This window comes from Penicillium rubens, assembly GCF_028828025.1.
Source record: "Penicillium rubens strain IBT 27055 chromosome Unknown utg000002l_segment0_segment0, whole genome shotgun sequence".
Classification (NCBI taxonomy): Eukaryota; Fungi; Ascomycota; class Eurotiomycetes; order Eurotiales; family Aspergillaceae; genus Penicillium; species Penicillium rubens.
The window spans coordinates 4,871,376-4,883,910 of NW_026890600.1; the positions used below are offsets into that span (position 1 = coordinate 4,871,376).

A 12,535-nucleotide genomic window follows, 5' to 3' on the forward strand; every position below is an offset into this window, starting at 1 on the left:
TCGATGTCATGGAAAACCAGGCAAATGAATATGGGGGAAATCCTCGCACAACCGCTGATATCGGAAATCTACACGCGACATTCCCTATACTAGATTTTCCAGGCCTTGACCCTATATATACGCTCGACATCCGAAGATCTATCTCTCTTTCAACCCCAGACCTTACTGATTTGTTGATTGCAATCCCATTTGGCAAATCTTAAGCATCAATCTTATATATAAAAATCAAACAATACATTCTTCCAGACAGTCAAAATGGCACCAGTCGCTGTCTCCCCACAGGCCTCCCCAGTCTTCAAGAAGCGGGACGGCCAGGCGCTCGAAGAGCTCTCCGACGCTATTGATGAGATCAACGTTCTCAAGGACATGAAGAAGCGCGAGGCCGAGAAGAAAGAGGCCGAAGAGAAGGGTCTGTACGAGCAGTCCGAGTTCGACAAGGAGAAAGACAAGACCAACTTCCGCCAGTACGAAGACGCCAGCGACCGCGTCAAGAACTTCTACAAGGAACAGCACACCAAGCAGACCGTCGCCTACAACCTGAAGGCCCGCCACGACTTCCACAGCAAGACGCGCGCCGAAATGACCGTCTGGGAAGCCATGGAGAAGCTCAACACCTTGATCGACGAGTCGGACCCCGACACCAGCCTCTCCCAGATCGAGCACCTTCTCCAATCTGCCGAGGCCATTCGCCGCGACGGCAAGCCCCGCTGGATGCAGCTGACCGGTCTAATCCACGACCTCGGCAAGCTGCTCTTCTTCTTCGATGCCGAAGGCCAATGGGACGTTGTCGGCGACACGTTCCCCGTTGGCTGTGCCTTCGACGAGAAGATCGTCTACGGCCGCGACTCGTTCCGCGATAACGAAGACTACGGCCACAAGATTTACGATACTAAGTTCGGTATCTACACCCCCGGCTGCGGTCTCGATAAGGTCATGCTCTCCTGGGGCCATGATGAATATCTCTACCACCTCGCTAAGGAGCAGTCGACCCTTCCTGATGAGGCGCTCGCTATGATCCGCTACCACTCTTTCTACCCTTGGCACAGCGCCGGTGCATACCACGAGTTGATGAATGACCACGACCGTGAAATGTTGCGTGCTGTCAAGGCTTTCAATCCTTATGACTTGTACAGCAAGAGTGATGGAATTCCCAGTGTTGAGGAGTTGAAGGTATGTTTTGCTTCCGCTGATGATTTATGAACTCGAGGCTGACTTGTTTCATTTTTAGCCCTACTACCTGGAGCTCATCGATGAGTACTTCCCCACCAAGGTCCTGAAGTGGTAGATGTCTGCGATTTGGTCTTTATGCGTCTTTATTCTATACGAGTTCTTTCATGATTCCCCGTTTTCCTTCCAGCTCCATGGAAGTAGGCACGATATATGCCATCTCTTTCAATTAGCGTTATAAATCATACTTTCCACCCGTTCTAGGCAATCGAATCCAGAAATCAGATCGATATAGACGAAAGTTATTAGCCCTTCCAAGTACCTGAATGACATCTAGAGTATTTGAATTAAATGGTATAAATACTATGAATGGTATAAAGTGTCACTAACTGTTGAGGCTGCACAACAACTGACTACTGGGGAGAATCAAGAGGAGTCTTCTCTATTCGATCTATGAAGGGAAGCTTTTATAAGGCCACCAACCAGCAAAAAAGAAACAAGCGAGCGCTCAGTCTGGCTAAGAAATAGGGCATCCATCTATGGATGATGGGATGATCCAACACTAACAGTTTACTTTGTAACCTTGGAAAGGTAGGCCGCTTATATGCGTGCGTATGATGAAGTCCCAACCAATATCCTTTTGACGTCGCCATATTTAGTTAGATGGGTCAGGTCTACTTTAAACCAGACAAGACTACATCATATTGGAAGTCATAAACCAGTTTAACTTCAAAGCGTATCTATAAAGCAATGCATGTATATATGGTGTATATTTTTAAAACACAAGACAAATCACATATCTACAAACGAGCCAACTCGGACCGGTTCCCAGCCTCGTCAAAGAAGATCTTCTTCCCGGTAATCAACGACTCCTGCAGCGCAGCACCAATCCGAACAGCCTTAACAGCGTTCTCAAGATCAATAGGCAGCGCCGTGTTATCAAGACAAGCAGCCGAGAACTCATTAGCCTCGGTAACGAACGCATACTCAAAGCGATCGTAGTAGTTCTGGGGGATCTCCCTTCTGATGCCGGACTCGTCAAAGATGTTGACGTGGTTCAACGCAGGCTGGGTGTTAACAGCCAGCTTGCCCTTGGTGCCAATAATCTCAGTGGTGTCCTCCTGACCAGCGGCCATCATGCGGGAAGCATAGAAGTGGGCCATGCGGCCGTCGTAGAACTCGACCAGGCCGACGGCGTTGTCGCGGTCGTTGTGCTTGCGCAGATCGGGCTCGACGGCTGTGATGCCTACTGCCGAAACGGACTTCACTTTACATCCGTCGCCGAAGAACCAGAGGGTCAGGTCGATGTCGTGGATGGAGCAGTCGACGAAGATGCCGCCGGAGAACTCTGCGTACGCGACGAAGAAGCCGCTGGGGTCGAGCTTGTCGCAGGTTTGACTGCGGAGGACGGATGCAGTGCCGATTGCTCCTGATTGCATCTTCTTGTAGGCGTCTCGGTAGGAGCTGTCGAAGCGGCGGGAGAAACCGCACATCACTTTAAGGTGTGGGTTCTTCTTTGCTGCGTCAACGACTTTTTGGGACTGTATGAGAGGTGGAATGTCAGTTCATGGTTTCAATGTTTGGTTCTTCGTATTTGGCGGACTAGACTGAATTGGGGTTGTAGATTCAAAATACGACCAACTTACCACTTCAGGGCTAGTAGAGAGAGGCTTCTCGCAAAGAGTGTGCTTGCCAGCTTCAATTGCCTTGATTGCTTGCTCGGCATGCACTATAGTTGCCGATGCAACCACAACGGCAACCAGACCTTCATGCTTGAGCATGTCATCGTAGTTCTGATACAGGGTCACGCCAAAGGGTTCGAGGTGAATCTTGGCCCATTCGAGCTCGGCGGGATCGGGCGAGCTGGCAGCCACAAGTTCAGCTCGGGGAGTACGCTGCAGGAAGTTCAGGGCATGGCGCTTGCCCATACGGCCTAGACCAGCACAACCAATCTTCAATTTTTGGGCAGACATTGTGAAAAGAAATAATGTATATAAGGATAACAACGAAAATTAAAACTCAATTGCTAATTTAAAGGGGGAATTGCTGCTGGGAGCTCCAAGTTATACGAAAGGAAATGCGGAGTAAATGCGGAGGCCAGTCTCCGAAGATCATCTCCGCAAACGTGGGGCCGGAAAGTGAATTCCACACCGACAACCTTGGAAGTCTCCTAAAATATCATATCAGACTATCATCTGGTTAATTCAAATTCCGTCGGGTTTCTTCGATTCCCGTCGCAGTTTGCGTTTCGCAATATCCACTGGATCCCCAAATCCATCACCTCTCAACCAAGCAAGAGCTTTACGCAGTCCAGCACCCCGCACGGCCTCAGGATTCCCTTCAAGGATCGACCCCATAAGCGCCCAGGATAGAACAAACAGCAGCAACTCACCGCCCTTTCGGCCCTTCCATAGTCCACGCTTGACCCCGGTCTTGTACGCTGAATCAACAGCGGCCCGGAAGAACCAAAGGAATGTGCTGCGGCTGTTGCCCAGGAACAAAAATGGCAGACCGCCCAGTGCTCCACTGAGGAAGAACCGCTTGGTAGGAAGCGTTGTTCGAGGCAAGTTGTTGTTCAGGAAACAGACACTACCCCAGGCTGAGCCAATAGCGGCGGAGAGAACTGCAGTCATGGTGATAATGCGCTTCGAGATGCTGTTCACTGATGACATAGGATGGAGCAGAATGCTCTTAAACTTGGGGATTGAAATCGCCAAAGTGACGGTCGTGAGGAACCGCGCAAGTGGCGGCACTGAGAGAAGTATGTGATGCAAGAATGCCGTGCTACAGTTTGGGAGGTTTGAGTGCAAGAGGGCGCATGACAGACTTGAGATTGCAGGGTGTGCTGGTCCAGTAATTGGGGAGATAGAAGCCACTGAAGACGGTAAGGTGTTGGGGTCGCCTGGATGTAGAATTGGAGAAACGAATGCCCTATGTCATATTAGCGACCGCTATACTCTTAAACACTCAGGTTCAAACATACGGCCAGCGGAGATCAGCAATGGAGGCAAGAGAGTTCACAATCTCTTCCTTCTCGGGCCAGGCGACGTTGACCGGGAGCGACTCCGGTCGGCCTTGGATATAGCTGGGCGAGAGCTTGAGAATGACATTTCCAAACCACTGTAGCATCAAATTAGCGACCGTAGTTCAACCAAAAAGATTCGCGACCACGAACATTAGGCGTAGTCTCGCGATCAAACACAAAGGCATGGAAGAGCTGCGCAAATGAGACGGGCATCAACAGCCAGCTGCCGAACCACCACGGGCGCTTATCCAACCAGCCTTTTGAGTCTAGGACATTAAACAAGAACTCCAAGCTCCTGGTGCCTGTGTAAATCGCCGCAGTCAGTCGGAGTTGGTCCTGCGGGCAGATGCCCAGGGCGAATCCCGCCAGACTTGCGCCGATCGCTGGTGCAAAGCGCGAGGTCAAAACGCGCGAAATCTGCGGGTTGCGCTCTCTGAATGGTTTTGCATCGTCGGTGCGAAGGTTGGCTCGCAGTCGGATGAGGAAGCGGTAGAGGAGGCGATGGATGAAAAGGAGGAGGGATAGGGAAATAGAGAGACGGAATTTGGGAGACCGGAGGAGGGAAGTTTGGGTCTTTTTCCTGTTGATAGAGCCAGCATTAGCGGATATTCCTGACGACTCTTTTCGTAGATTAAATTGATCTTACTGTGGAGCGCCTTGGAACCGACTAATCAACAGATCCGCCAACTTCAACGCGATTCCGGAGCCAACAAAGACTCGCAGGGATGAACGAATAGCGGCTTCACTGTGTCGATTCTTCGGACGGGCGATTACATCGTAGCGAGATGGCGATGGGAACTTGTTTTGGACGGCAGGGGCGCGTTTGATCACTGATTCGTGTAGGAATCGGTATTCTTTCGCGCTGAGACAAACGCGGAGGACATCGCGCAAGGCGGGCGGCGGAAGGCCCAGCGCATCCCCAACTGGAGGGTTGTCCGCAGACATGATTGGGTTGTTGTTGATGCCAAATTAGAGCATGAGAGCAAGACCAGATGAAAGTCCGGGGATGGGGGAGTAGGCGCGGAGAAGCCCGACCTCGGCAATTCCAATTTCCAGCAGCATATGGGGCCACGCTTTACTTGTTTACAGCATACCGTAACTGCATACCTACCTATGTAGTGTAGATACATATGTATTTTCTGGATAGATACCAATAGTTCTACCATTGCTCGAATTTAGATGTGTTTGGGATTTTGGAGGCTTTAACAATCCCGTCGCATTGCGTTTCTCTCGTTTATCTACCATGAGAAAGCTAATATTAAAATTTGAGGCCCTCACCATCTTACCTTTATTTTCTGGGGACCATTATTGGACTTATTCAAATGAACTACCAGAAATTAAAGTGATTTTCTGCAGCCATTAGTAGAAGAATAATAGAAGAAAACGGTCACGTGATACGGGATCCCCTTATGGGATGGGAGCTTTAATGACGCTCAGCAATCAAGAATACACGATTTTGTTACAGTTGCGATCAAATTGTGGTGATTTACGATGATATCATAGGTACAACAAGGATTGATCAAGGAAGAAGGCAATACATAGGTGAGTCACGCGTGCGATGAGAAATCAAGCAACGAGATAACAACGAGCATCACTGTAGAGCTTCGTACGAAGGCCAAAGTCCCCGTAAACTTAGGCCAAGTCTGTAACTATAGAGAACAAATCTTTTGATTCGCAATAGAAAGTAAGCTATCTGACGATAGGTCCATGTCAAATCCAGGCCGGTCAGACGGCTGGGGATCGTTGAAGGAAGGCAGCAATAGTGGCCTCGATTTTACCTATGTCGAAGGCCATGGGGTTCAAGACCTGCTCACAATAGACGGCATCGACCAACATTCCATAGGCATCGTCAAAGACGATATCGATGTAACGATCGTCATGGAACGGCGGGATCGCCATCTCTTTAACCCCGGGGATATTATGGACCCTTGATGCCAACCCCTCCCTAGCTTCGTAGTCCTTCTTGGCCAACTCACTGCAAGCCCTTTGATCAAGTGGCGGTGATATCAGCGCTTCATCAACGAGAAGGGATACCAGTTCACAGACCCGTAACATTTGGGTATCCTGCCACGCAATGGTGTTGACAATGCGGTGTTTCATCTCCTCTCCGACACGGCCATCGATAACAAGATGACACGCAGTCGCTAGTGTGCAGCGATTTTGGCCTGCTGCTGCGCTGCCAAGTTCATCGAGGTAGCTATAGATAAGCCCAAGCTCCATATCGGAACCCTCTGATGCGTCGTTGGCATGCCCCTGCCCTGGGGATCGAATAGATCGGTGTCTGGCCCAGAATGTCCGCGCCCGGGAGCGCGATTGGAGAAGCAATTGATGGCGGCTCTCGTCCGATGGTAGGTTCGCGATAGCGGTTGCGATATTTGGAGTCAGGACGAAGTGGGATATGTTGTGAGACCACAGACTTCTGCTGGATGGGACCAATAAAGGGGTGCAGCTGTCCTGGTTGGGTGAGACGTGTCTCATCTCTTCCCTTATCCTGGTGTAGTGCCGGTCAATGCGGCCCTCGGGATGGGTTGTCAGCTCTTCGATGAACGCTGCTGCGAACAAGGAGCAGCGGTATCTGCCGGATGCGGAGCGGTAGTTATACGATTGTTCCCCAATTGATGCGGCAGTCTCGACCACAACGTCACGGCCAGAGCCAGTATCTGCAGCGATCGTTGCCCATGACCCAGAGTAGCAAGCCTCATTAACAAGGAGAACCCGAATGCCCTGGGGCAAGGTCGCGAGTGCCGTGGTGACTTCCGCTCGAGTAAGATACTCGGTGCCGATCTGAGACTTGAGAATAATACGCGATCCGTCGAGGCCATGCGCCATGAAAATGATGATGACTCGGTCGCCAGTGGCCACGCGAGTAGAGACATTGCGGACCCAGTTGAGTATCTCGCGCTTCAAACCGCCTGGCCCGGCGATGTGGTAAAACGGATTTGCAGCCTCGGAGCTATCGTAGATCTGGGACCGCGGCCCCAGGTCATCACGGCCAAATAAGAAGGGACCTGTCGTATCGGTGATGAGGCGGAGATGTGTGCCGGATAGACAGGTAGGGTCGAGTCCATCAGCCATGAACTTTTTTGAGACCATGACAAAATCAGTGGCCAGAGAAGCGTCAAGGATACCGCCACAAAATACAACCAAAGTAAAAGAATGATGGCGACTGGCAGGCATCTTGCAGAAATTCTGAGATGGGCCGACGCTACGACCTGACAGAAAGGGTGAAGATAGATATCGGCGAGGAGAGCACAAGAGCAAGAGAAAGCGCAGTCAAGACGATCAGTATTGCCAGCTGACGAGGGAACTGAGGGAGAGAGAGAGAGCTATCTACAGCTACACTATCAACAGGCAAACAACCTTAGCATTACTAGGCTGACCATTCAGGCAGCGACAGGATCTTGACAGCTGAACACATCATCGTGACGAGCACGATTTAGGGATGAAGAGGTACAAGATACAAGAACGCCTTCCCCTAAATTTGAACTTGGCAAGAATTAATGTCCTATTCTCTAAGCATACAGGTTTCTATCACATATGCTATTCGCATTTCATACATTGGAGGCCAACCTCGACAATCGGGTTTTTCAGGCTGTGCTAGTCAGAATATCAAAAGAGGCATCAAAAGAGGCATCAAAAAAGACTGACCAAGAACTTGACCGGCCGTCTGCATTTTGATCGATGATATACGGCCAGATATGGATGAAGGTGAGGGAAGGAAGGAGTAAGAAGACCTCGGGAGGCTTTGAGTGCCTTATAGTTCGGGTATGCGGCTATTCCCGTCTTGGCGTGGATCGGTTGGCCCTGTTCCTAAGGCTATAATAAGGCCAGGGCTCGAATCACGAATGTCATGTCAGTCGTCAATTCGGTTGCTTTTGCCAATCGGTTGTTAATCAATGAAGTACGGAGTCTCCGCACTCGAATCACTCAGTACGAGGACCTGATTGCGGACTATCCAGAGCTGGTAGCCGAAGTCAAGGCCTAGAAACCTTTACCGGATCCCCTTCCTCTCGATGAGTTATGATCCAATGATCCCTTCCCCGTCACTATCCCAAGCCCTGATCCTAAGACAATGGTTTTCCTCCAGTTCTTTGCTATTTGTTATGTGTATGGAGACAGCCACCCTAGCCGATGAAGTTCCCTCAACCGAACCTCATAGAATTCTCGACATAGTATTGAGAGTTTGCTGTGTCCAGGATCCTGTCCCGGTCGGGATAAGATGGGGTCCTCTTTGTATTTGCAATTCATTCCAATACCATTCATCATGAAGTCTTAGTTCTCGTTGAAACTCGTACATCAGTCCTTTCCAAAACGTCCCTTCGTATCAGTTAAGGTCCTACGACTCTCGTCTGAGCATTTCTCAACCATTCTTAATTGTACATTTCTGGATCAGAGCATGTGCTCGGGAACAGGATGAGCCTATTGCGACCACTGGTCGTGAAATAACCGATACCCGATAAGCAGAAAGTGATTGGTTGTAGTTTCTATGCAGTTCCTGGCCTGATATCTCAGAGACCATGTTGGAAAGGTTTGCCGCGTGGGAATCCATTCCAGTCTTGGTCCAGGAGAGGAAATACATCGAAAGAAAATAGTACAAGTGGTAAAGAATATCCATTGACATACATCACAAACTTGAGTTAGATAAAACAGATCGAGCCACTATGGGCGTGGCCTATATTGTTTGACAACCTGGTTCTTCGAGTCTACTAAATTAGCTCGGAAGGAGTAGTTCGACCATCGCATTGCCATCTCATCGCGCTCAACAAAAAGGACGTTTCTATCTGTAACCAAGATCCGGTGTGCTTGAATAGAAGGTGCATGCTTACACGCCCAGGTCAGGGGTAACTAGGAACTAGGCAGATACATACGGAGTATATTTGTGCCTCCTAAGTTGATTTATAATGCACTTTTGGCTCATTTGTGCATATTTAAATAGGGCACCAATCAAACAAAAGACCGTATAAATGAAAGAGGGGGACTATTGTTTCAGCGCCACAATATGTTGGGACTCCATCTCCTTCAGGAGCATTGAGCCAGCCCTACGGGGCAAATCGAGAAACTCGTCAAATTAAATGCTTGGCGTGAAACACAAGCTTGACGGAGCTCCACATGGCTTCCCATGGGCGTAATATAGTCCTGAAGATATCTATTCCGTGTCCTAATTGGATCATGACCAGTTCGCCCAGACTGTAACCAATTATTCAACCATTCTGTCTCGTTCCGTTTACCCGGAGATATAGCGAGAATTAATTATTCCAGCAATAACGGTCGTTTCAACTGGGGTCTAGATTCGGTGGAGCTAAATGTTTCGGAGAACTTGCCAAGTCGGGTGTAGTTAACCCTAATGGATTAATCTAATGGAGTAGAGCACTTCACAATTACCATGCACCCCTGGACCCCATGACTTCCCAAATGATCCGAGTGAGATTAGGGGCCAACATGGTAGATGGCGATGGACCCGTTTCATAAAGATACTAGCGCAGGGGCTAGAAGGAGGATACCGTGCAGGCCAAGCATTTAAATATCAAGGCCAAACCCGATGGAATAGCTTATTCAAACCCATCCATTCTTTCTTTCCTCATTTCCTTCTGCACTCAAATCGGCTAGCCCGGAACATACTCTCTTTCTACTCCGTACTTGTCTGTTGACCGGATATTTACTTCAATATGCGTACATCCTTCCTTTCCATGCTGGCCCTCGGCGCCGCCGCTGTGTCGGCTGCCCCAGCTCCTTCTCGTGCTTCCGAGCTGGTCGAGCGCGGATCCTCCACCTGTACTTTTACCTCGGCGGCCAGCGCCAGCGCCAGCAAGAAGGCCTGTTCCACCATTGTGCTGGACAACATCAAGGTCCCTGCCGGCGAGACTCTCGACCTTTCCAAGCTGCAGGACGGCACCAAGGTAGATATTCCCTGATAAGAACGGCAAGAACCGAAGATTTAATAGCTGCTGTATAGGTCATCTTCCGGGGTGAAACTACCTTCGGATACAAGGAGTGGAAGGGTCCCCTCATCCGCGTTGAAGGCTCGAACATTGAAGTCTCCGGCGAGAAGGGTCATCTCATCAACGGTGACGGAGCCAGATGGTGGGACACCAAGGGAACCAACGGCGGCAAGGACAAGCCCAAGTTCTTCTACGCCCACAAGCTGAAGGACTCTTCCATCACCGGCCTGAACGTCAAGAACACACCCGTGCAGGCTTTCAGCGTACAGGCCGACAACCTGGTCCTCGACCACATCACCATCGACAACTCCGACGGTGATACCAAGGGCGGCCACAACACCGATGCCTTCGACGTTGGCGAGAGTACCTACATCACCATCAGCAACGCCAACATCAAGAACCAGGACGACTGCCTGGCTGTCAACTCTGGCGAGGTAAGCAGTCAAAGAATACTTCTACCACAACCAAACTAACCCGGCTGTCCATTAGAACATTGTGTTCACCGGCGGCTACTGCTCCGGCGGCCACGGTCTCTCCATCGGATCCGTTGGCTTGCGCGACAACAACATCGTGAAGAACGTGACCATCTCCGACTCCACCGTGACCAACTCTGACAACGGCGTCCGCATTAAGACCATCTACAAGGCCACCGGTGACGTCTCTGACGTGACCTTCTCCAACATCGAGCTGTCCAACATCGCCAAGTACGGTATCGTCATCGAGCAGGATTACGAGAACGGTAGCCCTACCGGAACTCCCACCACCGGTGTCCCCATTACCGGTCTGACTGTCGAGAAGGTTACCGGCAGTGTTGAGAGCAAGGCTACTCCCGTCTTCATTCTCTGCGGCGACGGTAGCTGCTCTGACTGGACCTGGTCTGGAAACGATATCTCTGGCGGTAAGGCTAGCAGCAAGTGCAAGAACGTGCCTTCTGTCGCTTCTTGCTAGATTGCTGGGGATCAAATAGTGATCACTAAACAGCATGGTATCGTCAGGCAGAGACTGGGCTATCTTAACGGCAAATTTGGCTGGATGAACTAGGGGATGATGAGGTTAAATATGCCGGTAGTTCATTGTTTTTCTTGGACGTCATTGTACTTATATAGCCATCTATGGATGGATTAAATTGAATGGTATTCAACTACCTAATATTAGCTTAAAATACACCTTACATTAGCACAATTGACTCGTGGATTCAATTTATATATCAATTCATATCTACAACATTGAAATCAACGCCAAGCTCACCGTTCGATGACGCAATGAATTCGCTTCCTCGATCACATTAAAACCAACCCTCCAACACCTTCTCTCGTACAAACACAAGTCACAATCGTATCCAAAAATGCATGTCCTTCTACTCGGCGGTCACGGCAAAGTTGCCCTCCACCTTACTCCGCTGCTCCTCAACCGGGGCTGGAGCGTAACCAGCGTCATCCGCAACCCCACGCACGAAAACGAGATTCTAGCTCTGGGCAAAGGCCTTAAGGGCACTCTCAATGTGCTACTCTCGAGTTTAGAGGACGTGAAGAGTGCCTCAGACGCTCAAAAAATCATCGACACGGTTACGCCAGACTATGTCGTCTGGTCGGCTGGTATGGCACCCCTCACTCACCCCGCACCTACTTAAAATCATTGTACTATCCCAACACACAAATTGGAATGCGCACATGAGTCGAAAGGGGAAAAAAAAATAACCACATAGAGCTCTATAATCCATCCAAACCCCAATCCACAATTCCTCCAAACTAACACGCAAACACAGGCGCGGGCGGCAAAGGCGGACCAGCACGCACAATCGCAATCGACCAAGAAGCAGCGAAACACTTCATGACAGCATCCTTCGCATCACCAGGCGTAAGCAAATTCCTCATGGTGTCATACCTAGGCAGTCGACGCAAGCAGCCAAGCTGGATGCCCGACGACCAATGGGCGGGGATAGTGAAGACGAACACGGAGGTGCTGCCGACGTACGCTCAAGCCAAGCAAGAAGCCGATGAGTACATGACAGCACTTGCTGCGCAGCGGAAGCGGGAGTCTGGACCGACGCGGTCTTTCCAGGCTATTAATCTGCGCCCTGGGCTTCTGACTGACCAGCCTGCGACGAGGAAGGTCGAGCTGGGGATCACGCCTAAGGGTCGGGGGAGTGTTACTCGGGAGGATGTGGCGATTGTGGCGGATATGTTACTTGGTAGGGCTGATACGGAGGGGTGGATTGATCTTGTTAATGGGGAGGAGGGGGTTGAGGCGGCTGTTGAGAGGATCGCGAGGGAGAAGGTTGATGCCGTTGTTGGTGAGGATGTTGAGGGTATGGTTCAGAGGTTCTTTCCTTAGAGGGTGGTGGTGTTCGGGCTTAGACCACTAGGTTTATTTACTGAAAGAGCTTGGGGTTGGATATAGATAC

The 12,535-nt window shown here is 50.2% G+C and overlaps 6 protein-coding genes across 6 annotated transcripts; 3 read left to right on the forward strand and 3 right to left on the reverse strand.

Moving 5' to 3' along the window:
* Positions 1 to 255: 255 nt before the first annotated feature.
* On the forward strand, positions 256 to 1,285 carry N7525_004332 (inositol oxygenase; the record flags this gene model as incomplete). The annotated part of the gene is made up of 2 exons (XM_002565887.1): positions 256 to 1,170; positions 1,229 to 1,285. 2 exons carry the CDS (start codon positions 256 to 258, stop codon positions 1,283 to 1,285), a joined length of 972 nt encoding a protein of 323 aa, XP_002565933.1.
* Positions 1,286 to 1,967: 682 nt separating this feature from the next.
* On the reverse strand, positions 1,968 to 3,140 carry N7525_004333 (putative NAD binding Rossmann fold oxidoreductase; the record flags this gene model as incomplete). The annotated part of the gene is made up of 2 exons (XM_002565886.2): positions 1,968 to 2,708; positions 2,814 to 3,140. 2 exons carry the CDS (start codon positions 3,138 to 3,140, stop codon positions 1,968 to 1,970), a joined length of 1,068 nt encoding a protein of 355 aa, XP_002565932.2.
* A 231-nt stretch (positions 3,141 to 3,371) lies between these two features.
* On the reverse strand, positions 3,372 to 5,137 carry N7525_004334 (uncharacterized protein; the record flags this gene model as incomplete). The annotated part of the gene is made up of 4 exons (XM_002565885.1): positions 3,372 to 4,098; positions 4,151 to 4,287; positions 4,343 to 4,772; positions 4,839 to 5,137. The coding sequence occupies 4 exons, from the start codon at positions 5,135 to 5,137 to the stop codon at positions 3,372 to 3,374; spliced, it is 1,593 nt and encodes a 530-aa protein (XP_002565931.1).
* A 780-nt stretch (positions 5,138 to 5,917) lies between these two features.
* On the reverse strand, positions 5,918 to 7,369 carry N7525_004335 (uncharacterized protein; the record flags this gene model as incomplete). The annotated part of the gene is made up of 1 exon (XM_002565884.1): positions 5,918 to 7,369. The coding sequence occupies one exon, from the start codon at positions 7,367 to 7,369 to the stop codon at positions 5,918 to 5,920; it is 1,452 nt and encodes a 483-aa protein (XP_002565930.1).
* A 2,489-nt stretch (positions 7,370 to 9,858) lies between these two features.
* On the forward strand, positions 9,859 to 11,079 carry N7525_004336 (glycoside hydrolase family 28 protein; the record flags this gene model as incomplete). The annotated part of the gene is made up of 3 exons (XM_002565883.1): positions 9,859 to 10,089; positions 10,146 to 10,565; positions 10,621 to 11,079. 3 exons carry the CDS (start codon positions 9,859 to 9,861, stop codon positions 11,077 to 11,079), a joined length of 1,110 nt encoding a protein of 369 aa, XP_002565929.1.
* Positions 11,080 to 11,476: 397 nt separating this feature from the next.
* N7525_004337 (uncharacterized protein) lies at positions 11,477 to 12,465 on the forward strand (the record flags this gene model as incomplete). The annotated part of the gene is made up of 2 exons (XM_002565882.1): positions 11,477 to 11,726; positions 11,897 to 12,465. The coding sequence occupies 2 exons, from the start codon at positions 11,477 to 11,479 to the stop codon at positions 12,463 to 12,465; spliced, it is 819 nt and encodes a 272-aa protein (XP_002565928.1).
* Between the last annotated feature and the right edge of the window lie 70 nt (positions 12,466 to 12,535).